Source organism: Rhea americana, unplaced genomic scaffold (genome assembly GCF_003343005.1).
Source record: "Rhea americana isolate MKP2758 unplaced genomic scaffold, rheAme1 scaffold_10, whole genome shotgun sequence".
Lineage (NCBI taxonomy): Eukaryota > Metazoa > Chordata > Aves > Rheiformes > Rheidae > Rhea > Rhea americana.
The window spans coordinates 2,894,830-2,922,675 of NW_028185039.1; the positions used below are offsets into that span (position 1 = coordinate 2,894,830).

General features: G+C 41.5%; 1 protein-coding gene across 1 annotated transcript in view; it reads right to left on the minus strand.

The window, feature by feature from the left end:
- The window catches only part of FAM20C (FAM20C golgi associated secretory pathway kinase), a gene marked incomplete at its 5' end in the record, with an annotated part of 56,225 nt that overhangs the window by 1,203 nt on the left and 27,176 nt on the right, over positions 1-27,846 (minus strand). The window contains 6 exons of the mRNA XM_085300510.1: positions 719-778; positions 1,297-1,378; positions 3,065-3,174; positions 3,762-3,942; positions 12,069-12,184; positions 13,954-14,046. Of these exons, the coding sequence (XP_085156636.1) occupies positions 719-778; positions 1,297-1,378; positions 3,065-3,174; positions 3,762-3,942; positions 12,069-12,184; positions 13,954-14,046 (642 nt within the window). The remainder of the gene's footprint in view (positions 1-718; positions 779-1,296; positions 1,379-3,064; positions 3,175-3,761; positions 3,943-12,068; positions 12,185-13,953; positions 14,047-27,846) is intronic.

Genomic DNA, 27,846 nt, shown 5'->3' on the forward strand with positions numbered 1-27,846 from the left:
ACTTACTTCAGTGGGGCTAAAAGGATTATATTCAGCATCCCGATAGCAGTGTAAAAACCTTCTTAGCTGAAATGGCAACAAATTGGCAGTGTCGTATTGCTAACGAGTTTTTACCTAACTAGWGATGTCCTTAGAGATGGAGCAGTTTCAGAGCACAGCTATGCAGTGAAGTGCAGAGAGCCTTCACGCTGGTGGTCCAGGCAAGGCACCGCTACGGACCGCGCTGGAGCTCCTGTGCTCGCGTTCGTCCCACAGAGGTGGGAGATGCTCAGTGTCTGATCCCTCCTGCCTAGGGAGCTGCAGAGATGGCCCTGGCACGAAGGATGCAGAGCTGAAACACTGAACATTGCTGAAAGTCTTGGCCATGGGCACTGAAGAAAATCTCCCAGGAAGCATTGGAACAAGCGCGGAACAGTTTTGCCACTTGCCATCAATGGGATGTACATTTTGCCTTAATAAAGCAAAATCTTAATAACGCCTCTCACGCTGCAGCTTACAGGCATGCTCTTTTGTGAGGGCTTGATCTCAGCAAAGCGCTTAAGCATGTTAGTCCCAGCACTCAGGGCTAGGTTAGGCCAGGCTCACTAAGCAGGATCGTGACATTTCCTTCCCTCTGTGCTACGAGGTGGGTACGCAGTAAAAGGCTCACTGAGAATTTCAGTCCTGCTGGTGGAAACAGCAGCATCGAATTGGAAACAAACACGGAAATGAAACATACCTGCAGCACTGGTTTAAAGGCACCAATATGGAAAGTTCGTCGTGGGAATATTTTCCAAACCTATTTAAAGGTAAGAACAAGAATATGGCAAAGGCTATTTTAAAGACTAACTTGCACACGTTTGTTTTCAGTTCAGGAAATGAAAGCAAAAATTCATAGTGGAATCTGTTCTGCTTAATTGGACTGGAGCAGAGCAAATCTGGACTCTAAGTTCAGCCACTTAYTTTGAATAAATTACAGAGTATTGGTGGGTTTCTTTCTTTTTTTTTCTTTTTTTCTTTTTTTTTCTTTCTTTTTTTTTTTGGTAAAGTGAAGATAAAAATATTTCTTTTGTACCATTCTTTGCCAAACGATTCACCTCAAACTCTGAGGTATGGATGAGGCAAATCTATGTCTGAATAGCATCTAGCACAGACTTTTGTTGCCACTTGAGRCTTTCAATACTGTCTTATTATATGAAAAGCTGGTAATAATTTTTGCATCCTATAATTTATAAAYTATCTCAAAAGGGCTACTATTAAGTAATTAGCTTGGCCAGAATTGTATCATTGTTCAGAAAGATCATTAAATATACTTACCCTCTTCCATTATCTAAATGGATAATAAATGTTTCATTTCCAAACTTTTCAAAGGTTTCGTAGTGATGTCGATCCATGTTACCTATGAACAGAAAGCACAGTTTTTAGTCAGGTTTGCTGCTGAGTGTCCAGGCCAGCAGACAACACATCAGCTCAGGTTCAGWAAGAACCATAGTGTTCCTCYAAACATGGTGGTGGTTGGGCAGTGCCGTGCTCTCCCTTCCCAGGCTCTCCTGCTTGAGTCCATCTTTGAGCTTGTTCTCTACTGTGAGAATCCCAAGGTGTGCAATATWGGAGGAGGGCTTTTATGCTAAGATTTTTCCTTAAGATTAGTYCCAGAGTAACCCCAAACACCTCCTTTTCATGTCCTATCATCAGACCCTTTCAGAGAAATGAGTTTTTCAAGTTCTCTGTAATATGTCATACTCCAGCTCTAGAGGACCAACAAGGAGATAAAAATGGACCTTCTTGCCCTCCCAGCAACCTCTCCTGAAGTACATTAAGGGAAACCCCAATCTAGCAGGATGGCATCCCAAGTGCTTAGAGAGCTCAGTTATCCACGAGGTAGCCCAGTTCTGAGCCAGCAGAGTTTCTTCAGTGAAAGCCAGTGCTGATGCTCCACTTCTCAGCTGGCATAGCTTGCCAAGCAGCAATATTACTGGTGCYGGCTGTGAAGCTTAGCTTAGGGAAACCACAGTTAGATGAGGAAAATGCATCTTTCAAGCAGGCATGCTAATCCGTATGACTTCACTAACATTTTATTAAACATTTGGAACAGCAATCAAACATTCTGTTTTTCTCTCGTTAAGAAATTTGTTCAAATTTCTGGCAGCTTCAAAAGCCAACACAATACTATAGTTCTAACATATGGGTTAGGATACTATTGTAGTGGTACCAGCTGAACAGCTGCTCCTTGGGCACCTCTGGCAAGCAGACGTGTGATCTGCATTTTAAGGTCATTGTGTGCCAATGTCTTGGTGCCAAGCTACGCATTTTGCCTGTGTGGTTGGGTGCTCGAGCCATTTGCAGATGCCACATATGGCTCCTGAGCTGTGAACTGACCTCTCCTGCTGCACAGTCTATTGCGAAATCTTAGTAGCAGAAATGGCTGAGGATGGTATGTCTGTGCTGGCCTGTGCCTGAAGATTAAATATGTATGTTGGCACCTTTAGGTACATTGATTGAAGCAGAATAAGTTTCATATGAGAATGTCTCAGCGTTAACTACTGAGTTAGCTGGGAACTAGTTGCCATTACTTAGTCATAAATAATTATTTTACGTTGATCAGGCCACACAAGCAGAAAACACTGTTCCTGATACATAACACAGTTGCCATCATTATAAATCAACTTCTCTTCTTTCTCTCTGACACTTTATAGAGCAAGCAGCAGTGAATACTACTGCAAATTGACAACAATGTGCCAGTTATGGCCAGTCTTTGCCTGTATGTGTAGGAACACACGTTACGATGGCAAAGCATTCATTGTAAAGCAAACTGTGAAGCCCTTGGCTGTTGTGAAGGAGACTAGCATGACCTGTGTTCATCACTGTGTATTTGTGTTCATCTTTGTTCTTTTAATCTGCACTGATAGAAATACATAACCATATAAATCTGCATTTTGTCATAATCATCCAGAATGGCACGTACAGTAAAMGCAGCTTCAACCATGCTTCAGCAAATTGCTGAACTATGCAAAGCAGTGTAGAAAGAAGCAGTTCTTATTCAAATTAAATGTTGCATTTAATTTTTGAAAGAGATGAAACATACCCATTAGGAAATCAAAAATTGTCATATCCATTATATCCAGGATTCTGGTCCCACTGTTATATGGGGGTGTTTGTTTAACCTCTTCGCAATAATCTGGATCAACTTCCCATCTGAAAAAGCCAATATTTTGATATTTTATGTGACATAGAAAGGTTACGTAAAATAATTTTGTTATTTTGCAAAGATCTAGCTGTATTTCATTAGACTAAGGGCAGGGTCAGGTGGAGACAGCAAACTCTTTATACTGCTTCTAGCAATACAAGGAACTCTGATAAAAGATTCTGGCTGAAAAAGGAAGAAAATCATGAGACTGAAAACTATCTGGCTAATAGATCCAAGATGTAGGAGACCAGCTGTACCATCATTCATGCAGTGCAAACACTTGACACTTGTTTAGGCTGTTGATAGCACTGAATCGCTCTCTCTGATAGGAAGGAACTGTTGCATCCTATCAAAAGCTGTTACAGGCATCTAGCCCRCAAGGATGTTATGACCCTAAATGTCATTTTGGGTTCAGGACCATAATCTGGAGTTCCCTGCAGTTCTAAGTATCTATCCCCTTCTGGGAGCTGGAACTCTGGCAACATGCAAATGCTCTCATAAGCTAATGCTTAAGATGAGGAACGGGCAGTGACTGAAGTACCGTTTACTCTATTTTGCATTGCAGTTGGCAAACCCTTTGCTCACCACTACTCACTCTGCTTTCTTGCGCTTGTGGTAGGACCGTCTCCAAGGATTTCTCCAGGTTTTCCTTTTAGCTAAAGACAAATCAGGTAGGAAAGCAGCTAGAGACCCTTCAATCTGATCTGGTTTCCCACACAGGGCATGCTCAGTTGAGCAGTAGTACGAGCATTCGCCATAGAAGCAGATGTTGTTAGCTGGCAAATAAAGGAAAAGAGTTTTAAAATCTTCTCTTAAATTATTGTTCAAGAACTCATTAAAAAAAAAAAAAAAAACAAAAACAAAACACTGAAGGAATATGAGCAGAAATAAAATCCTGACACAAAACCCACTGCTACCTCACACAGTTTTCATTCACTGCAGCCATTAAAAATACCAATTTATTTCAGTGGCTGGGATCATACCCTACACTAAACTCTCTATGACTATTTCCATTTTATTTATATTCCAGAACCCCAAAATAAAAATGGCGCTTTTTAGTCTTTCCTTTTCCCTTTCAGCTTCCCACACTGATACATTCTTTGAGATATATTTATTACTCCATTTGAACTAGGACAGCTGGAGCCCCAAATCACACAGCTGAACAACAGAGCATGACCAAAATTAAGTCACTTTTCAAAATCCTGGCTCATTTCCTTTAAAAACAGAAAACATTTTACTCATTTACTTTCTTGTATGAGAAGAACTGGCAGTTTTACTATGGAGAATTATTTATCATGCAAGCAAATGTAGATGTGCTTGCGGAAGGTGGAAGTATCACAGATCTAACTCTTTCAGCATACATCCTAAACACAAATTTCCTCCTGCATGCATCACATTATTTCAACAACCATAGAAGAACAACCCGGCAGCAGCAGCATAACCATATTTTAAAGTGTATATTACTTTAAAATCTCCCCAAAACTGCCATCATATATTTCTGAAACAACAGGAATATCCTAGTTCTTTACAAGGAACAACTCCATTCCCAAGTGAATTTATTCTAGGCAGAAGAGAGTAGCTCATCCCTGCAYACCCACCAACAGTGCATTATGAACAAGAATAGGAGCATAAAGTTGATCTTATTGCTGGTGTGCCACAACACCTTCCACAGCCGATTTACACATACAAAATGGCAGTAGAGGAAAGCTGTGTCTTTTTCATGTGGTAATACACACTGCTGAGAAGTTACAGAACTTCCTAATTCCCCACAAGTCCTCTACATTAGACTATCGCTTCAGAGYGACTCTCTCTCTTTGGGTAGAATCAATACAAATGAGCCTGGGGGGCTGCTAAATAGATGGAGGTGATTTTAACGCACATCTCCTTGCTGGCCTGCTGCCGAAGACGACGCTGCTCTGAAAGGTGAGCTAGTTATTTTTCATCTCAGCGCTGCCCTGCAGCAAGCCGCGCTCCGTATCTCTGTGCTGTTGCCCCTCGCGGCACAATCCAACCCAGGGCGGGCAAAGCGCCCCGCTGGAGATGGTACGGCACGCGTGTGCACCGTGCACGGCACGCCAGACGGTGAGCGAGGAAGACGGCGAGAAAGACTGGCCCCACTGCTATGGTGAAAACAGAAGGAATGGAGGAAAAGGCCGACACGCTACCACTGGTGAAGGAGGAGCAGGAGAAGGCGGAGGAACAGAAAACTCTTACGATGGTTATGACAGTATTAATGAACTCTGTTAACRAGGGACAGACTGTTTCTCCTGGAATTGTGTCAGATAATCAGATTGTAAGGCTGCTGTGTTATTACTCGATCACTTGTCYGAGTTACTCTTTTCCAAGCCTCCACCAATGGTCACCAGATTTATCTGTTTAACTATGATCACTTCATGTTAGGCATAAATTACGCAAATCCCTCTACTGTGATTAACTCATTAAGGCCACCAGTCTATCAAGTTCCCACTTGAACTATATATTTACATTCTCAGCGTTGGTTCATACTGGCTACGTACTTTCTGATTCAGTCCAGAAACAGTCACCTTGCGGTCAAAAACCTTGTTGGCATTTATTGAAAGTACTTGAGGGAACAGAAAATGAAGAGCAGAAATTACAAAGGGAAGAAAGGGAGCACTCAGCAAGTCTGTACTTCCATTTTTATTTATTAAAAATGTTTTATCATGCAGACTACGGTTTCTTGAAAGCATTTTAAAAGATTTTCCTGACAGATATAATTAGTCCCTTAACACTTTAATTAAAGGAATAGTAGCTTGAGACCTCACGCTGGCTAAAAAATGGCCAATTAGCCACTTGGCCTGATTATTTCCTATAGTCACCTCAGCCTCAGTTTTGATCCTTTTCATCACATGATATGACTATTAGCTTGTAAACAGCAATTCCAATCAAATTTTAAGTATTGTTGTAATTCATATCTCTCTGAATCTGGATTTTTGGAAAACTTCTTACAAATTCCATAGGCAAAGAACAATAATAGAATCATAGGAAAACCTGGGTTGAAAAGAACCTCTGGAGATCTCTAGTCTAACCTGCTCCTTCCAGCCAGGGCTAACTTCAGAGTCAGATCGGGATTATCTTCTCTTCTCCACTCAAATAGATCAAAATTCCTCCACTTCTGTATGCCATACGCTCCAGCCTTGTAACCATCTCAATGGGCATTCTTCATACTCACTTATTTCATTAGTCTAAAATTAAGTGTACAGTCAAAGTCTAGATAAACCCAATTTAATATAAGTCACGAGATCATGGCCCTGCAGTCTATAATTTCTTATGAATTTTCTTTTCAAAAGTACTATCATAGCAATGGATTTGGCACAGCTTTCACAGGGCTAACATGGATGCCTTAACTTAGTCTTTGATCATCCTGGCAAGACCAGGGGAATTTCATGCCTCCATGTGAATGTCTTCCATAATTCAGGATGAAAGTGAGAGGTTGTCCAAGCACCTGTGGGCAGTACTGCAAGCTGCAGATGGTTTAGAAACAGGAATATCATACTGGGTCATTAAGAAGGCTGGAATATGCTCAGCCAATAAAAGCTGAGGAGAAACATCTGTGACCTTTAAAAGAAATGATTGCCGAGAAAGTATTTTAAGGGGCTCCAGGCTGCCACAGGGGGTGATTTACAAGAAATCACACACAGATGATGCTCCTGGCTGCAGGCTAGCAAAGAGTTAGGAGATATAAGGATATCYTTATTTCCTCTGTGCCTGCTCCCTTGAAAGATAGGATCTTCCCTTACTCTGTGGTGAGGACTTGTTTCTAGTTATTTGAAACTGCAGTTAGGCATATGCTTTAATTTGGCTGTGTCATCATCACCTGCTCATTTGTGGAGGTAGGTACCCTTCTGAGATTTATCTTCATGGCTTGGAGAATTTATCTTTGAGGGTTTATAGGAATTGACTTCCACCTAGTTGCAGGAAGCTGATGGTTGGTTGTCTAGAGCTGTAACAGTTTTGTAAAGAGCAAAAGGCATGGCAATACCACTCTTGTACTATCATAGCCTCTGCTGCATAGTATGTAAATCTGACCTTTGGAGGGGAAAAAAAAAAGGATTATATTAAACACAGCATTTTGCACAGCAGGAAGATAAATACTGTGTTTAATAGGTTTGCTTCTGAATTTAACTTTGGGAACAATGAAACTGTGCTCTGTATTGTTAAGGACAGCAACTGGGACTAATCATCTGACAGTAATCACACATTTGCATCCAGATATATCTTCAGGAAAGCTTGGGGGCTATTGCAGGGATCACAGTCGTTGCTGCAGAGAGTGGCATAACTAGTGGGTGTGCTGCCCGTTAATCTCTGCTCCACCTGGGCTCCTCTGGCTGTTGATTTTAATACAAGGCCCCATCTGACCTCCCCAGGAGTCTAATCCTCAGAGCAACAGGAGGACACATCCTGTCATTAGGACAGCAAACCTGGGCTAAAGCTGCAAGTGTATTTCTTGGTGAGAAGTTATTTTTGAGAGCAAAGCTTTTTCTGACAGTTGATAACTTTCTCCAGGTTCATCCCTGTTGTATGTCTGCCCTCTCTCTGGCTTCTGTCTGGCTCAATGGTGGAGGAAGGCTGTCTCTTGGGTGCTGGACCTCAGGTTTAATTATTAAAGAAATTAACTGTTTTGATACAGAATGGGTGTCTTGATTATATCTACCCTAATTCTTATATACAGCACCTCGGAGGAAGAGAAAACACATTCATTCTTAAGATTTCTCTTAAAACTGTACAAGAAAAGTAGTGACACAAAAAGAAATATAATTCTCATTTAAGACTTAGGGATGGAATAGAAAGCCTCTTGGAAACATCAGTAGATGCTTAGGGGGAAAAACATCTAGATAGAGACACGTACGCAGTGCTTCACTGGRAATCCCATGCCAAGAGCAGGGTCCAGCCTTTCTAAGGTAAAAATAAGAGGAAAAATTTGGAATTAATTATAACAATTAAGAAGCACTGAGTGTCTTATCTATAAATTTTATGCGCACCATCCAGGTACTTGAACAATAATTCTTCTTAGGGGGAAAAGGCACAACTGTAGATGCCTTAATGTAAATTGCTTGGGAGAGCAATTTTTGTATTGMAATTTGCATGACTGTTAATAGCAAATATTCAGCAACCCTGTGCAGTTGAAACACTGGAAAGAATTCTGAATATTTACGAAAGCAATGAATGAAAAGATCTTTCATTTACCTGCTCAAAATAATAGCTAACTCAGGTTTCCTATTGTTTGCTGGAGGAAAAAAGGATCCATCATCCCTTGGAACAAAATATGAACAAAAACATAGTGCTTGCTAGCTGTGTAACATTGATTTCCTTAAGCTGCTGCCTCAATTACTTCCAAAACAAAGGCTGGCATCATTAATACATCTCTTTTTCTAGCAAATTACCATTCATTTGTAAGAGTAGCAGGGCTACTGCTGTCTGCCCTACTGCAAAGGATGTAAAATTAATTTAAATAATTACTGACCTAATTCCATTTCTCATGTTTAGTCCAAATTGCCTGGAAGTGCACTTTTCTGCAATCTGCTTTCTCTCTGAATGCAGCCTAATGTATTGACTGACCCTAGTCTTGTCTCATCTCAGTCACTTATACTTTCCAATGGAAAAAACAAATGCTGCTCTGAAGTGTGCTGTGGAAAAACACCTATCTGCAACTTGCTGACATTAAGAGGGCCTTATTTCAATGTTTTGTGGGACAAGACTCTGGGAAATGACCCAGCCAGAAAAATGCAGTGAGGTTTTTCTGGACACATCTCAACAGTGGATGCCTCATTACTGAAGAACATATCAACATTTACCCTCTGAGGATTAGCCAGGGTCTCCTCTGCAGATGGTAGTCTGCAAGCCTGAGCAGAAGAGCTGTATAGAATGAATGCCATTTAGCACTTGCTTAATTTTGGGAGCTATACACACATGTGTGTATATATATACACATAAATACACACACACACATATATATATATATATAGGTGCATAGAGAGGGACTTGTCAGGAGAGGCTGTATGTGTCCCAAGGACCATAACTTGTCTCYRTGCACTGCTATAGAGAAACAGAGGCATGTCCACCTAGAAGGGTGTCCCAGAGGGGCTTTGGTGGCTCTGTGCRGGCACAAACTGCCTCTTGCAAGTACCACAGTTCTTTACCTCTGTAACCCGCTTAAAACCAATTGCCTTGCAGTCCTTCAGCCTTCAACTTGCCAGAGGAGACAAGGCAGCCTCTGCCAGTCTTCCTCATGCTCTTCACTCGTGAACTAGCCTATGCTGCATCTGTCACAGTCCAAAATCATGTTTACCCAACATGCTGATGATAACTTATCACCAGCAATGCCATAACACGGGTTCCCTCTGCGAGGACCACACAGCACCATCACTTCGTGACACCAGTGTGCACCCCAGCACCCTGCAGCCAATGGTGGGATACCCCACAGGAAGGGAGCAGGGGCGGTTACCTGTCTCCTGCCAGGCAATGCTCATCGATGCCCTCCTGGGCACTGCCCCGCAAGGCCTGTGTTTCTGCTCGCTGTTCTGAAAGGCACAAACCTGCACATATTGCATCGTCCCTGGTGCACAAGCATTGCACAGGGGAGGGGTGCATGCAGGTGCTGCGCAGGGACACACAGCCCTACACACCCAAAAGCTCTTGTGCATACCATGCCCACCATATCCAAGGGTAGCAGTTTTTCCAAATCGTCTTCCATTTCTGTCCTTAATTTGCTTCTTGAGTTGCCTGTTAGGTTTGTGAATTTGTTTCTAAATGCTTAATTTAGGCTCTTTATTACTTTTTCATTAAGCATTAATTAATGCCTGCCTCTTAAGGTCAGCATGAAATACAAGATGGAGGTTGGGCACATGTTAATGAGAATCTGACTAATTAACAAGGGAGTTGTAGAAAGGAACTCTGACAACTAACCAACACCATTTAAGCAGAGTATATTGGTTTCAGAAATGTAAAACTGAAAGAAAAATTAATTGCCTAAGTGCTTTATTCTCCAGAAAAGCCTGACTCATAGCTAATCAAATATTTTAATTGAATTTATCCGATTCCTCTAAATAAACTTGCATAAAGGATTATGCTTGGAGCCTTCCTTAGTTGCCTGAAATTTCATAATGACAAGATAAAGATCTTTATCCTAAATGCAGCCTTAACTCTGCAATCCCTTGCTCTTGTTGCCATAGGCTGCGTGATACTTGAGTGCAGTTTTGTGATTCTCGGAAAGCACTGAAGTTCCCCCCTTAARCCTTGATATATAACCTGCAAAGAATAAGAAGTAAGCAAGCCTACTAATCCGTATCTTCTTTGATAAAATGAGAATAAAATGGTTTATATTTCAAACAAATCAAAATACGTTATGTACATTAACAGTCACAAGTTTTGTCATTTTTCATGTGTAACTGTTTACCTATAAACCAACCAACCAAAAAAAAAAAAAAAATGTAGAGAGACAGAGAGGGAGAAAGAGAGCGAGGCAAGTGCCTAACTGGAGCACATGAAATGCCTGCACATCATATTTTGTGAACACTGTCAGTGGTAGGTGTAAAAACGGAGCACTCATAACATGAGGTAAGCTGAAACCTCTTGTAATTATGTAATGTATTGTACAAGCGAAGTTACTGGACTAAATCACTGTCTGCTAAACTGTCCTGTAGAGCTGAACATAAATATTAAGCTAAAAGAACACAAATATTAAGCTAAAAATACAGCCATAACAATAAGTTTGTTACAGTTTTGTGATCATCAATAAACATTTTAAGAGAGAGAGCTCTGCARTGAAAGAGCTCCAGTTTCTAACTAACAGCAAGGAATTACAGTTTAAGTTGTGAGAAACCGATTTAGTCATTGGACTGTGACTTTAGGGATCTGGGATAAACAGCTTTTGACCAATCACACAGAACCACTCACGGATCTCGGGAGATTTCTGCTCCAGATTTCCTGCCTGTACAAGACACAGCCTGAGTTCAGCAAAGCACAGTTGCACACAGCTGAAATAATATGAATTAAGCTCACTGGAACATACCCACATGCTTTAAATTGAATGTTTCCCTACATAGTCTTTCTCTAAGAATGTATTTAAGTGTGGTTTTTCTAGTGCCTTGATTCAGAGCCTTAATTTCTCTGTTTCAGCACCCCAGATGATCCTTCTTCCATCCTTCTTCCACTCTGCCTGTCCTATTTTGGCTGTATACTCTGGCGAGCAGAGTCTGGTTTTACCCCAGGTTTGTACAATGCCTACCCTGTGGAGCTGGGCTCCCAGTTGGGGCCACCAGATGTTGTGAACGAGTGAATATTCATAGAAATCAAGAATAATAATTGTTCCTGAGACCAATACTAAAAGCAAAATTGAGGTCTCAGATCATTTAAGGCACTTCTACCCCAGCCTCTGCAAAGGGGTAGGTTTCAGCTGGAAGCAAGAGATGCCACCCATCTATTTGCTTCTTACAGTAAACACTGAGGAATGTGACTCATACAAAATTAGGTTTCAGTCCTCCAGTGAAAAACCAGAAATAAATGCATCTGACCAAMAGAACTGACTGATCACTTAGTGCTAGAAAAGAAGTTTAAATAACTAATGGGCTAAGTAATAAGGTTTTGGGTAAACTGAAAGCAACAGAAGAAATTGCTTTAGAAATTGCTTTACATAAAGCATTTGTTGAATTCTTTGCTTCCATGAACATAAAAGCCCRTCCCTGTGGATAATCTGTCAAAAGGAAAGGCACTCAATTCAAAACRATAAAGCCTTTTTTGTAGACTATGTCTCCACACTTATTTTTATTCAAAGGTACAGAAGACAGGTCTATTAAATACTTGAGCAATTAAACAATCTAGACGTCCTTTCCTTAAATATGTGTTGAGTGGCATAGAAAGAGTACAGTGGCATTTCTGAGCCTACCTGGTGAGATGAAAAACGTTCTCCACAGTTTCTTGTCACGAGTAACATCTCGTATTTCTCTGGTCATGTTAACCAGTCTGCCTGCAACAGGGGGGACACGACGGAAATCCAGGATCCTGGTAGAGAAAGAAAAGAGAGAGTTTATGTAGAGGGTTAAAATATAATGATAGTGATAAGTACTAGGAAGGCACATGATGTCTGAAGACATCATCATTTATCTGTGGCCTTTAAAGAGTAAAAAGTCCATTGACTTTAAACTGGATAATCCTTTGTATAATATACTACAAAATATGTCTTGAATGCGATCAGCTCTGGCTTACCAGCATCGTACGGAGCAGACACAATATTCAGAAGAATATGGGGACACAATGTTCCATAAAAAATATCAAGCGACAAAAAATTCCAGAAATGAGAGACAGTAGAGACTCGGTTTTGACCTTGTACGAATGCAGGATTGTTRAAAATTGGTGAGCAAAATGCATTTTATAAGTGACCTGAGTAATGGGGTTTCAGCCTCTCTCTTTCATAGAAAAACAGATAATAGATCTAAAAATGAGCGTTTTCTTTTTCCTGATAGATTTCTTTGATTTATCTTGTTCTGCTCCTCTCCTTGTATACCAGCCTAAACAATACCTCCCTGAGAGTAAAAATTTTCCTTGGGGCAAAGGCTGGTAAAGGGCCTTTCTCTACCGCAAACTCCTCCTCTTCAGTAGATTATACTAAGCTGTCTGTGAAGCAGTGCTATTACATACAGGAATAGGGCGAAGTCTCCTTACAAAGCTTCCCCATAGGTAGGATTTCTTTGTTTATTGTCTGCTGGTAAGATTTTTCTATCTTTGATAGCAACTACTTTCCCTGCTTAGCATGCGAGTATTTAGTGTACCTTCCTGCAGAAACTCTATCAATATTTTCTCCTACAACACCATCTCCTTAAACTGGCAATAAGAAAATGTAAAGTAAAAGAGAGCAACACCAAGGTCAACAATCATATAATATAGAAGGCCCCTTAAAGCTTTGACCACGATGATTTCTAATGACAAATCTACCCTGTGATGCCCACTGGCAAGCCCTTTGATCCTAATCATCAAACCAGAAGGCAACAGTGCTATACAAATCCCAAATAACCTGTAGATCAAAACTTCAAACTTTAGGAAGAATGTTTCTTGGCACCTGAGGGTGCRGAGGGAGCTTCAGCTCTAACTCAGCCCATGAAATGCCACAGTTTCTAGCCATACTATTAATAATTCCTAATTATCGATTCCCACTCCTAATATGGGTATGCTGAGGGAACTCCAGCCCATATCTGTTCTTGGGGCATCCAATGCTCTGTGCACTAACTCYGCTTGGGGGATGTAGGAAGACAGGATGACCATCAGCGTCCTCTCCTTCCTAATAACTTGTGGCCTAAATACACTCTTTGTATGGGATGGTACCAGCTCTTAGCTGTGAAACCTGAACTCTCCTTCCCTCCTATTCATTTCCCTCTGATTATTCTCATGATTCTCAATGCCTCGCTCATATTTGCATGCCCTGGAACTAATTGGGGTGAGCTCCATTGTCCTTATGCTGCGTATTCCTCACGAGATRGGTCCTCTCCTTATGCAGATCACAGGGGAAATTCATTTCTCAGCTTCTCTTCAATATAATTTTTCTTTCTTTTTGAGAATTAGTTATTGCCAAGTTTCTCATTTCCAGAGCAAGTTTTATTTCCTAATTATTAATCTACCCTTTCATCATCTTCCATTTCACTTATTCATGGAGTTTGCCCACCTTTGTTCCATTCTCCTCCTTTTTTAAAAGTAATTCAGTTACAGGGCTGGCCAAGTGCAAGAAGCTTATCACAATATTTCTACTTTTTCCTTTAATGCAAATCCATTTTACTTGCCTGTCCAAATGGAATGCTGCTATTTCTGCATTATGTCTTTCATAGTCTGAGAAATAAAAAAAGTCAGGCGGGGTTTCTTGTTCTCTGGTTTGTCTGCAAAGAAAAACAGCAAAAGTGTTATAATGAAGGGTTAGCATTTCTAAGGAGCAATACTCAGTCATCAGCATGTTACTCAGGAGTTCAATACTGTTTGCTTAATGGAGGCCTTTAAATACTCATGTATACATTATTTGCCATGTAGCCCTCATTTTATCTTCTTTTTTTTAACAACTGTAACAAAAAAACTGGATTTCAAGACTTGTGTGTGCAGGCTGCTGTCACAGAGCTATTCCACTCAAGACTCTTGCTCTATTTAACAAGATCTATTTTATCACTCTCAAACATTTCATTAGTGATAGCAGTGAAGACAATGTCATTTCATTAAATTATCATTAACTGTAATTATGAGATTTTCAGAAGTAATAACATTTTTCTTTCATCTTTGGCAGTCATGCAGCTACTATCTAAAATATGACTCTTCCTTTGTATTACTTAGAGCCAAAAGTGACATGTTTTTCTCATTTCAGAAGAAATGGGATCATTGCAGTTTGATGGCCACGACACATGTCATGTTTCAAAGACTATTAACGAGACCGTATTCCAGAGAGGATGCAGAATTTGTTGTTTCTTCAGTTTAAGAACCAATAAAAAAATGTCATCCTGACAGAATAGAAAGGCTGAAGCTTGAACACTAAACTCCACTAAAAATAGCAAGTGCTCTCTGTGTAACAGAAGAGCAAATCTCTGCCTCACTTCAGGCAATTTCCACTCCTGCCAGCTTTTGGATGCAGAGCATCCTCATGCAGTTGAGCATCTGAAAGTTTAGGCCCAATCTAAGCTTGCATTATACCCTATTTCAAAGTCTTAAAAGTGTTGTGTAAGCATTGCAAAGCTGTTCTGAAGAGCATCTGCAAAAGAGGACAGTTCCCCGTAAGGAGAAACACAATTTCCCAACCCTTTTTCATTTTCCTCTGCAATGGTGGCCAGCTCTTGTCTCACATGTTACACACTGGCAATTAAAATGCAATTTCTAGGCGACGATCTTGTAACTTGAAAGGCTTTGGGGTGGTGCAGGGCTCAGATCTCTGGAGCAGTGGCAGGAAGCCAGAACTACCGCGCTCGGCGGGTAGCCAGCTCTGCGGGCGGCCCGCTCGCGTTCGCTCCTGCCACGAAGAGCRGGGCTGCCAGGGACTGCTGCCACCTGCCCATGGCCCTTCTCTGCGTCCAGCTCTTTGAGGAAACGGGATGGGTCTCGTGACTCAGATCTTCATATAAAGATTTTGATATTCAGTTGGCAGGGTTTGAAAGGTGGACATCCCTTCTCAGTCTTCTTTTTATCACCATATTGGCAAAGTGCTCTCTCTATTGCCCTCACTGAGGAACAAATGCAATCACAGGAAGAACATCAAGATATTTGGTTGTATCCAGCCCAACTGGATTAGCTAACTCGTAATATTTTCTGCAGTTTATCAGCTGCACTGACATGCATAAAGTCTGCAAAAGCTGGAGATGAATTTCACTTTGGTTTKTTGAAGAAACTGAGTTTTCAAAATCTGGAAGGGAGGGAAAGCTGTAAAGAAACGTTTAATTTTCTGTCCAACAGAAAATCTCTGTATCCAAYATAACTGGAGGTCAGAGTGGCCTCCAATTCCCCAGTGATGCCCTGCCCGAAACACCACCCAGTGCTGTAATAGTAACGGTCACGGAGAGGGCTTCGCCGAAGTTCTGCTACAGAGCACTCAAATTAGCAGTCACTTTGGCTGCTGTGGTTGCCATGGCTCTGCAGGAAAAGCTAGAAGTGAACCTGGGATAAAACAACGGTGTGGTTTCTCTCCGCAATAAAAGGGAAGGAATAGAAGAGAGCCAAAACCCTGTGCAAGTTACACAACACAGCAGGTAATCCGGACAAGAGTGCTAGGAGAGCTGCAACCTTGTTGTATGTACTCCCCTCAAAAATGGAGAAATCAGTCCTGAATATACATCCAGGGGGAGAGATTATCATAGAGATTAACACRAGATATTCTGTTGGACAGAAAATTAAACATTTATTTACAGCTTCCCCTCCCTTCCAGATTTTAAAAACTCAATTTCTTCAATAAAGCAAAGATTAAAAGATTCATCTCCAGCTTTTGTAAACTTYACACATATCAGTGCAGCTGATAAGCTGCAGAAAATATTACTAATTAGCTAATCAATACCATCTGCTTTTTATCTCCCGAGTTTAAACAAACCATGGCTGTTCCCTTACAAGAATATCTTAATGCAGAAAATTAAGTCTTAAACAAAGGGTAGATCCCAACCTTTTAAGCCCAGATATCTACATAACCCAGCCGATCTGGATGCAAGGCAGTCAGTACGTTACTGCTGTGATAGTATGGTCTCTCTAATTTCATTTTTCTGTGTGTTCCCCGCCACCCCAGGCAGTGGCTCAGGCTGTTATTCATTTGGGAATAAGTACTGTTCTCCTGCAGGGTTAGCCTTGTTTGCATGTAATTCTCCCTGACATAACATAGAACTAAATGGTAGTGCACCCTCCTAAAAAATYATGAACTTGATTGTCCTAAAACATTTAAAAATCAACACTAAATCCACAGTGTAATCTAGACAATGGAGGTATCAGTACTTTTTAAACCTGACTATACATCATGACACCAACTCCTGAGTTTCTTTCATGCTTCGGGTCCTTGACTCTACCTAGATACAGAAAAACACCTTGTAGCCACAGTTCCTGTGGCCCATGCCCACATCCAATAGATATGGTTCCCAGTTTCTGTCTTTTAAAGATATCAAGTCATTCTGAAGGTAGCCTCAAAAAATTCATCCAAATATCTTTCTACATAATTTTATTTTGTCAATGTTAGAACATTTTTCTGTTTTTTAGTGTGCACAGTCTAATTAATGCATAGCCTGGTTTGGTGCCAGTTCTCCTAAGCACATCCTAATCTGCTGCATACATATAGAGAACTGGGAGATCAGTTTCTTGTCTCAGTGATGCTGGTGTAAAGTCAACAAGTCCTATGAATTTATTCTGGCTTTAGATCATTGTAAATGGCCCCCAATCTCTAAGGGAAAGGCTGAGAGAGGAGCCTGCACTCCAGTCCAGGTCAATTAAGGTACCTTATGAAACAACWCTGGGACCACTCCATCAAATAGCATGTTTTAAATCGGAATTGCATTTTAAAGGAAAATGAAAAAAGTTTGATTTTTTTCAGGTTTATTAGATAGTAAACCTGATAGTTACGGAAGAAAGATTGTCTAATAAAATGACACATGCAATGAGATATTGGAGCAAACAGAGTAATATGTTAAACCCTCTGCAGAAGTGCATGCTTTGGATGGATARTAAATTAAAGACAATGGTCAAAGCTCCTTAGCGCCAGCAATAAAATCTCACAATATGCAGCACACAGGTTCTGCACAGGTTGTAGACGGTGGGAGAGAGTTTTTGGCTGCTGCTTTTATTTTGCAAACAGTTGGAATCTAGTGATCCTCTCTTTCGAGAAGGATTTGGCAGATATTTATAATGGCAGGCTGGGAAGCTCCGGAGGAGAGACAGATGGAGTGCTGTTGATACTGCACACAGTTAAAAATTACACAGTGGCACCAGACCAATTACAGCACGAGGAAAAGACAAATCAGCACTGGTAGTGTTAGCACAGGAGAAATAAGAACTAAGTGGAAATTAAAGCCCATGGAAATTTCCCAGCTGTGGCACAACTCCGAGGAAAACAGGAAGTAAAGTAGAGCTTTATCTTAAACAGACGAGGAACAAATGTGTGTGATCATAAGATGAGATGCAACTGTGATCTGGTCGCATGGCTAGAAGAGCAAGTCACACTTTCCAACGGGAAAAATAAAGCTGCTCTGATTAGTGAATGAACTCAGGAATAAATACGGTGAGTCAGCTCCATTCTTACTATTGTTGATATGTGTTTTGGTACTCAGTAATATTGGGATAAAATGCCATAGTGATTTGTGTGTGGAAATAATTGCATTTCCTCAGGTTTTTCTTAAATGTTTGTGTGAACACTTTCTGATCACTGTCCTCAAAATACAGTATTAATAATTTCTTGGGTTTTTTCCTGCCATCCATGAACCTTGCCAGTGCACTGAGACTGCAGTGTCTGCAAACTCTCTGGCATTTCAGGAAAAGCCATTGTAGAAATGAAACCTCTAACATGGCAATCTATATTTAGCTTCAAGGATCCCAGGAGTGCACCTGATACAGTCACCAGGATTAAAGCACACCAGGGCCAYGGCTGTGACCCGTTACTCGAAAGAAGCCTGCCTAGATGCCAGACCTCCTCCGCACCGGAGGGGTCGTGTTATCTATGTAACAGCCAAAAAGSTAGAAAATAGGGCAAATGGACTGATCTGATTCAAGCATTATCCTGACAGACACATGCTGTCTTCCCATGCTGTAGTCCAGAGACTTTCCGGAGACACTTTTGTGTAAAATTAGTGTACTTTTAACTAACYGAAGGACACGCTACTGCTTCGTAGTGGGGGTTTTGAAAATAGTGTTTTTTAAATAGGCCATACTCCTGCTCCAACAAATAATCAGGGGAATCAACTGAAAGGATTAGAGAGGATTAAGGACTACAAGAGCACACAGCTCGCCACTTCTGCGGTGTGGAGGAATACGACGAAAGGTATCTCTTTCTGCAGGTCACACGACRCTGCTCAGGATGAAAATGCAGGCTTTCCTGCAGCAGAGGTTGTGTCTGCTCACGTTGGACCCTTCTGCCACGGGGACCCTGGTCCTTTCTGGCCCCTAGCACAACGCCCATAACTATAGCAAGTGCCTCTGCAGCTGTGAAAGGGATCGCAGGGGGATGCAAGGATAGTAAAATCAACAGCAGCAAAATCAGTGCCAGCCCTAACAGGCCAGTGAAGCATGGTAATTGCATTGGCAGGGACACAACTAACATTGATAAGGGAGCAATTTGGCCATTGGAACAGATAACGGGAGATTATCTGGGTCTGTTCGCAGCTATTGGTTGTTACGGGTTGTTATTGTTCTCAGTGGAAAGCRGTGTTGCCCGATACAATCTCCTTCCCTGGGAAGTATTTAAGGTGTTTAGACACCTGGCTTGGAGTTGAGGCGCTACTCAGCAGTTTGCCACTATTTCAGTTACTTTGGGGCCTGTTGGGGACTTGTTGTRTTCAGAAGCACCAGGCTGGGGGGCTTTATCACCAGCCCCTTGCTCTGGCAAGCAGCCGTAACACAGATGCTGCGTGGAGTCCAAAGAGCCCTTCTCCCAACACAGACAGGCATGAAATTTTACCAACCCTCTTCTACGAACTTCTGCTTTGTTCCAGTGGAAGAAGCAGACTCAAAGTCCAGTGTCTGCTTGCAAGATTTTCTGTCCCCTCCCAATCCTTATGTCAAATTGGATTGTGCAGCACTGGGATCTAGAGTGCCCTGAGATAATCTAAAGCTTATTATTCTAAGTGGAGGAGGCAGCCCATAGAAAAAAAACATGTCTCCGAGGCAGCTGCAGTCCTTAGGAGAGCGCTTAAATTTTGCAAGCGGTGTTGTATCATCAGGGAGGGCTTTCTATGTATTTGGCATCAGTTTCAGCAGGTGGAAGAAATGCCACTTAATTTTATAATACATTTTAGTGGCTTAGTAAGTCCTTAGGAAGACAAATGATATTGCTAATGCGGCTATGCCTACAGTAGCAGAGATATCTGGTGCCTATTTCCGACTCCTTGTGGAATCTTGGCAGCTGATGGCTTTGGCTTTATCAAGGCTTTCTGCTGCAAAGAGCACTCCTAGGAATGATACAAGATGTTTACAAGGGGAGAATATGGTCCAGAAAATGAGTGGCCAATCCAGCAATGCAAAGACATGCAATTTAATGTGGTACAGAAAAGATGTTTGGCCCGTTTCATTGCTATCATCCAAATGACAATATGGGCCTCTGCAGGATATTCAGGCTTCTCTCATTTAACTAGCAGTTYTACAGCTAGAAAAATGAGAGAATATTTACTGTGGCAGAAAGACAGAAATTCGCACAGGGGTGCAATAGGAATAGGAATAATTAGCAAACTGCCAAAAGGATAAATACCAAGATCATGCTATTGCATGCCAGCCCTGGAGTGCTTTTTTCCRAGCAGATGAGGAGAGCTTGACAACAGCACATGCTCAAGGACCAGTTAGCTTAATATAGATCATAAACTTCTGATATAATGAATGACAATAAGCTTCAGCAAGAGAATTTATGTTTACAAATACCTTGTTACCTGTCATAGTAGGACAACAGGGGAGAAGAGGAAGGAGAAAATCCACAGTACTTTAAGTTTTTTTTTTTCCATTTCCAGTTGCCAAGAAAAAAATGCTGGGAGGTCACCTAACCCATTCCCCTGCTCCAGGGCGAGATCAGTTAGACCTTAACCATTCTTGACAGAAGTTGCCATACCCTGTTCTTCAAAATGTCCTTTCCCAAGCCCACAGCTATAGCTCTCTCCTCCTTGACTCTATTGGCTGGCTTTACTCTTCTATGAATTTGAAGTCTGGCTTCTTCTCCCTTGCAGGATCTCCTGCTGCGCTTGGGCTGTGCTCCACAACCAATGCAAAATCATCACAGTAGCACTTCTTGCAGTTAGAGACCATTACAAAGAAAGGAACACAGGTTTTGGGCTCTCTGAGCATGTTCACATACTTGGGGCTCTGCCCTCGTTTGAYCCAAGCTTCCCACAATAACCAGTGCCCATTCCTGAAAAGAGCACCTCTACACTAAGCCCTTGAGGAATTAGSCATAAGGCCTTCAGACTGCAGATTCCTCAGACTGGAAGGCCCTTCTTTACTAAACACAACTCATCAATTTTTAATTAATTAAAATCCCCTCCAACACAAAGCCTTGAAACATCTACTTTGRTATGTCCCCTCAAAAAGGTCACTATTTCAACAAAACAATGAAGCRACCTCTGATTTTTCTGTACTGGTCTAGATTTTGCACTGATATCTCAMTGTTCCCTCTCTATACTGCTGCCTTCACTGACATTGTGCTGACAGTAAAGTCAAGGCATAATCCTACCAATCATCATTTCCTTGTCTACTGGCATTGAAGAACAGCTATTTTTTCATTCGTTCTTTTTTGYTTTCAGATATGTAAGACATGAAGAGAATCTTTGATCAGTATGAAGCATACAGAGTTTGATCAACCAGGAGAATTTTCTTCAGCAATCAGAATATTACTTCAAGTTTGTCTAGTAAGTAGCTGTCTGCCATCTTGGGAAAAGCAAATGAAAAAAAAATACTAGTGTAAGCACATTTGTCAGGATGTATTCCCCACCCACCCCTTTTGGGCTCAACAGCTGGYTGCATCCCATTCCCATTTTCCATGCAGATCAGCTAAGATGATGGAAGTCAGTATGATGCCAGCTGCAGTGTCAGGCAAGTTGGATTTTAGATTCACAAGGTTTTATTATTATTATTTTTAAGATGGCTAAAAAGAAAGCAAAATGAAATGCTGTTACAGAGCAGGTAAGCCATAAAATCAAGAGAGATGAACTCCAATACTACTATACTCTAGATAGCTGTACATAGGTGCACTTAACCTGACTTACAGAACAATCCTGAATACCTCCTCCTCTTGGAAGGAACTAAGTATTGAATCATGGATCTCCAAAATTAGAAGCTGAGGTCTTAGTACCTGGATTTACAGGAGCCTACACCCTGCACATGGTGCTCAGCAGGAGGTATAATGCATAGTGGCAAGCTGATTACGTGAGAACTGGCACGCACATACAGAAATTGCAGGTGTGCAAATCTCTGARACTCCCTGCAAATTCTCTTTCCTCTCCCTTTGTCAAGGTAGTGGGAAGAAGGGATGTGGGATGGAGAATAACTCAGTGTTAATGCCACAGTGGCTAAGTGGCTGCACAAGTTGTCTAGAAATTTTTTTCTTCCATCCAGAAAAAGCAGGRTTTGTAGGGAAAACAAATGAGTCACGGTATGGAAAGAAAGGTAAGCTCTGGGAAGCTCCTGTTGCTAATTTACTTTGCAGATAAAACAAATCTTAACCCAGAAATAATGTTTGATTCATCTTTGAGATAGAAACTTGACTTGACATACAGGAGTGAAAAGATTAAGAGGTACTTGACAGCACTACAAAACAGTTCCCTGTATCAACATTAATATGGCCAATGCTGTTGCCACAGCAGGGAGGAAAAAAGGCTCATAGCAATTAAATAAGCAGAAACGATCATTAATGAGGTACTACAATGGTGCCTTTCTTGAAGGTAAGGTATCTTCATTAAGATTAAGAACTTTATCATGCAAATCCTTTTCTGCTCCTCCACCAGCCTTTCTGGTGTCGATTCCTTCGTGCGCTTAGACAAGGGGCACAYGCGTTTTTGCCATGCTGAGCCCACGAAATCTGTCATCTTTCCCCTTGATTTATCCCTCCGAGGCTCTGTTGTACACTGTCTGCTAGCCATAAATTGCAAATACGAAAAATGATACAGCTGCAAACACTGCTTTTGAAAACAGACTGTGCAAATATAGCTCAGTGTGAACTCAGGTGCCTTCAGCCTTTCTTCAGCAAAAGGTCTACAGAGTATTTTCTAAAAGAGAAGGTCTTGAATATCTAACATTTGTAGAGCTCTGAGAACACAGGAGGCAAAATACGTACAATATCAGATACTGGAAGCATTTCTTCAGCCCTGAGAATGTTACTTAACATATCTGGGGTCCTTAAGGGTAGGGATTTAAAGGAAAAATAACATTAACTATATTAAAAGCATCACAGAGCTCAAACTTCTTTTAGTTTGTTGGATTTTTTTTTTCCTTTTGCTCTATCTGATGTATGTGCTAGTGAAACTCCAGGGTTCAAAACAGGTTCCAGTTCAAAATAGGTTGGAAGAAATGATCGCTGTGAACCTGACACATCGAGAGCTCGATATATAACTTCTTCCTGTTTATTCACCCGTTTCTTTCCTATCGCTGTGAGAATAACGAACCTTAGTAAGCTTGTCCTCACAAAATCCCAGGAAGCAGGAAAGCATTAGCCCCATTTTTCAGCAAGAGCTCCAAACACGGAGCTATTAAGGATTCAACTGTGCCCTAAGCTAAGCACTCCAGCCTCATTAAGCACATGCTTAACTGTGGGCACGCACATAGCCAGTGAACTATGTGTGTCCTTGACAGCCAAGCGTATCCTTAATACTTCCTCGGAGCTCTTCCGTGCGCAGCACTCTGCGCGATGGAGCCGGTGGTGAGCGCTGGGACGCACACGGCTCCAGGCGGCGCCGGCCGCTGCCTCCTGCTCGCCAGCGTGCTCCTGGCTCCTAGCTCCTCTCCTTCCACCCACAGCAGCGACCACTTTGGGAGACACCTCGTCAACCCACCCAAAGCAAGTCGGTTTGGCCACAAGCTTTGGTAGAGCCCAARTTTGCATGTCCTCGGTGTACCCGATGCTCCCTTAGGCAAACACCAGCAACACGCAAAGCACCGCAACTCCTCTAAGCAAACAATAATTATTGTTCTCACTTGTCTTTCTAACACCAGAAATAAGGCTCAGACCCTGGCTTGSAGTGTGTCTCCTGCCCCACACAGGGGAATGCACACCAAAACAGCGAAGCTCAGACAGGTTTTATGAGTTCGTGTGTCCTGGAGGTGCTGTCCAAGCTGTGTCCCACAGCAAATGGAACAAAGCACCATAGGTGGCGAGTTTGGGCCACAGAGCCCCAACACTTTCCCCTACCCTGAAGAGGAAGAAGTTGTGAACTGAATAATGACAGAATTAAAAAATACAACACAGTATTTGCACTCCACGTTCTTCCTGTTTGGTACAGGCTCCTTTCAGCAYGGAGCTCAAGGTTTGAATTTCTCTTCTGTCTCTCTCCCTAACTTTGTATAATATTGCTAAAACCTAACACAATTAGACCTGTCTGTCTACTGGCCACACAATGAGGCCATCGTATTACCATGGCTTGGAGGAATAAACAAAAGGATGATCAAGCGCCAGCCATGGAAACAAAAAATATTCTGGGATTTCTGTTTTCTGCCATAGCTAAGCTATATATGTGCAAAGGAATAACCAGGCTAACTTTGGCATGGTCCTGCCTGCCTCCCAACCAAATATCCAGAAGCCAAATAATTCTGTTTTTTTTTATTTCAGTTTGCCATTGGAGGCTATCAGTTACTGTATTACACTGAGCTAAGCACCCAAGATTTTGCAGAGAAACAATTGTCRAAAACCATTAGCAGGACAGAGCCTATATTGCGTATATGGATGGCCTGATACATAAAAGAGCACAAATTTCTCATTTTTTACAGAGGTCACTGCACCATCCAACCTTTCTTCCCTACAGACCTCAAAAGTCCAGATTCTCTTCTCAATGTTTGATACATAACGACAGGCTGAGGCTCAGAAAAGTGAAGAGAAGAGTCTTGTGCAAGACCCTCCTGCAGAAACCACATCCTCCAAGCACCATCATGTTTCACTTAACACCCTGTTGGTGCCTCACACAAAGCTCATGCAGGAGGTGGTGCTGCCTCATCCTTGTGTTGGCCAGAGGTGAATATTCCCTTAGAGGACTGTTAAGTTTTGCTTTTCAAGCTTGTTTCAATACCAAATCCAAAGAATCTTTCATAATTATGCCAGTGAGGATAGCAGGCATGCGGTTACTGCAAGATAATCGCTCCCCAGGGCTAAGTGTTTCTAATTCCTTGGACGTGTGATTTCCCAATAAAGCACACACACCCTTGAACTTGCTTTACTGCCACTATTAACATTCTTTAATGTGTGGCAAAGGGTGATGTGTCTTTCTGAGCTGGAAAGAAGATGTAATTGCTCGTTTCAGACTACTCTGTGGTTACAAAAGAAATGGGAATTGCTTTGATATGGTGTGGTGTTTCATTGCTCTAATAAAGCAAACTCTTCCACTTCCCCCCCCTTTTTTCTTTTATTTTTACTTCTGTCTCATTAATATTCTTCATCCTGTTAGCAAACATGATCTCTGTGAAGGGTATCTAACTTATTCTTTGCTTTGTTTCTGTGGTTCCTGGGCAAACTTCCATGTGTTTCCAGGCAGAATTTTGCCTAAACAAGGAATGTAGAATAGCACTTCTTTTTTCTTAATTCCTCCCAGATTTTGGAGGCACTGGCACTCACGCCATATCTCACCAGGGAGAGGATATATCCATGCAGCTTTAAAGTTTACACACGGACATGGGCCATGTCCCACTCTAAAAATGAGCTACTGATCAACAAATCTTTGAGTTGTGTTTCATAGGTATTTCATGGACATGTATCCTATCTTGGCTATTTTTGTCTGCAAAGTGTTACATATTGGGGAATGTGATGACATCACCAGTTTACTATTTTGAGCATTTCTCAAGAAGTTACTTTCTCATCTGCAGCTGCCAAGGTGATTTACAAGCGCAAATACTTCTGCATACTCCAAACCCTCTTGAGCACTTGGGAGCAGCCTTTCTCAACCTTAGTCAGAGGACTCCCTAACTTTTTGAAAAAGAAGAATCCATTGGCCACCCTAGCAGTATTAACACCAACATTTCACTGCAAGGCAAATTTTGAATCAACTATTTTTCTCTGCCTTGGTTGTTCACTTCTTGCAGGAGTAGGAATACATGTGCACAAGGTTTGGAGCCTTTTTCTGCAGCCCTTCTGCAGAGCTGTTGTGATGCCTCACAGAACTAGGAAGAATCTCGCTTTCCTGCTAAAGTTCCCCTCTTCCAGGCTCACAACCCCCACTGTTAATCTGCATTTTATATTAAGGGCACCATGTGAGTCACAAATTACATTGGAAATTACACATCAGGGTTCTTTTAGCTTGCAACTGTCTAGATGAAGGGTGGATTAATGCTCTGCAGCCCATGGGGAGTCACTGTATTACTCCGAGGGAAAAATCAAGCCATATTAGCATTTCTTCCCTCTTTTGCATTTCTACTGAGAAGGAGCATTTTAACCTCCCAGCCTCCACACAGGCCCTGGTGCTGGAGGCAGCAACAGGGTGAGTGAAGAACCCAGTTCTCCACACAGAATATTGTCACTCTCTTGATTTAATCCTAGTTAAAAAGGCAGCATTTGTGGGGAGAAAAATGGAGATGAAGATTTTGAGTGCATCAATTGCAAGGACAGTAGAAGCAGGATTTACAAAGGGCTCAGTATTGGCCTAACTGCTCCTCTTAAGCAGAAATAGACCTATTGAAACCACTGAAAAATATCCCATATGAAAATAAAGAGTAGAAGGATATTAGGGAAACTGTTCAGCATCACTACAAAGAAAGAACGGATTTAACTGGCTTGCTTGCTTTCAGCAGGACCTTGCAGGGCAATTGCTATTTTATATAAATATCTCCTGTCAAGTGCAAATGTGTTCAGTGAACTCCCATCCTCAAAGTGCAGAGACGAGTATTCACGCTTCATGGATCACAAAACTGCATTCACCCAAACCTGGAGCTAAGCTTAAGAAAGGTAAGGACACGTGTGTGCACGAGCATGTGGGTGTGTGTGCGCACAGGCGTGCGGAGGGGAGCTAGGTCTCAACATTTTGGACGAGACTTAGAAATTAGTTTTGGCTAATTTAAATTTAAAAGTCCACCTATGTGCAGTTTTTTTGGTAAAACAAGAAGAGATTACAATAAAGCACGCAAGGATAGACAGTAAAAGCAGAGCTTAGAATAAAACAGCACAGGAGAAAGAGATAAGAGCAGAGGACAGGAGAGAGGAGGGAGAAAAAATGCAAACCATGCGCAGTAAAGCATTTACTGAAATGACACTATTACCATTTTTTTTTTTTTTTTTTTTTTTTTTTTTTTTTGTTTTTTTTTTTTTTTTTTTTTTTTTTTTTTTTTTTTTATGGAGCTGATTTATGATATGCAGCTGCTTTTCTCTAGCTTGTATATCTGGCTCTTTCAGAATTTTTAACTGTGTTAAAATGTCTACAATCTCAAGCTTATCTACTGTACAATATGATAGATATGCGTGTGCATAACCCACAGGAGTTTTGTGGGAGTCTGTTTTCAAAGAGAGTATTATGCTTTTCCTAAAGCAAAGGACACCTGTATTTCACTGTTTTTCTAGCTTTTTATATTAACTGTGAGAACAGATATATGGCAGAGTGAAGTGATCCTGTTATTTAATCATTGAACATCCTCATTTCATTCCTCTAGCACTTACCATTTTTTTCCCTGGGTCTGATCCAACTTTCCTGGTAGTTAATGAAAGGTTTCCAACTGAGTTCAAGGTGAACTAGATCAGGAACTACAGAGCCAGTCCTTAAACTGGGACCCAACCCGCCCAGTGAAGTCTTGGGAAAGACACCCATTGACTTCAACGGACTGTGGATCAGACACATATGGAAGTGAATAACCAAACGAGCTAGTCATGACAGCGAACATACGTCCCTGTCCATGCCCAAATATGGGGGACAGAGCCCATAACCGGTGTCCTTAGTGTCTAGTTCAAATATGTCCACAAGATCTTCAAGAGGTCTGACTAATTTCAAGGCAGGTATTTTGGGATTTAGCAAGAGTAGGGAGTAGAAGGCTCTTCAATTAAATCTGCAACTCTGACTAAAATCCATTGCACTTTTTTACACTTCAAGGTTTGAGATCTTGGATAAAAAAGGATGCATAATCCATACTTTTGTGTTTTATTATGTCTCTCAAGTTCCCTCCTTAGCTATCTCCAACAGGAGACAACAGCTTTAAAAATATTAGCTTCACCCTTTGATTTTTAACATCGCATACACTGCTGCCTTACCATCATGTCATGTCAATCATACTCTTAAAGTACTTTAAACTACTCTTAAAACAACATAACTACCATACAGTGTGAGAAATGAACTCCCACAGGAACCATGGGGCCTCGCCACCTC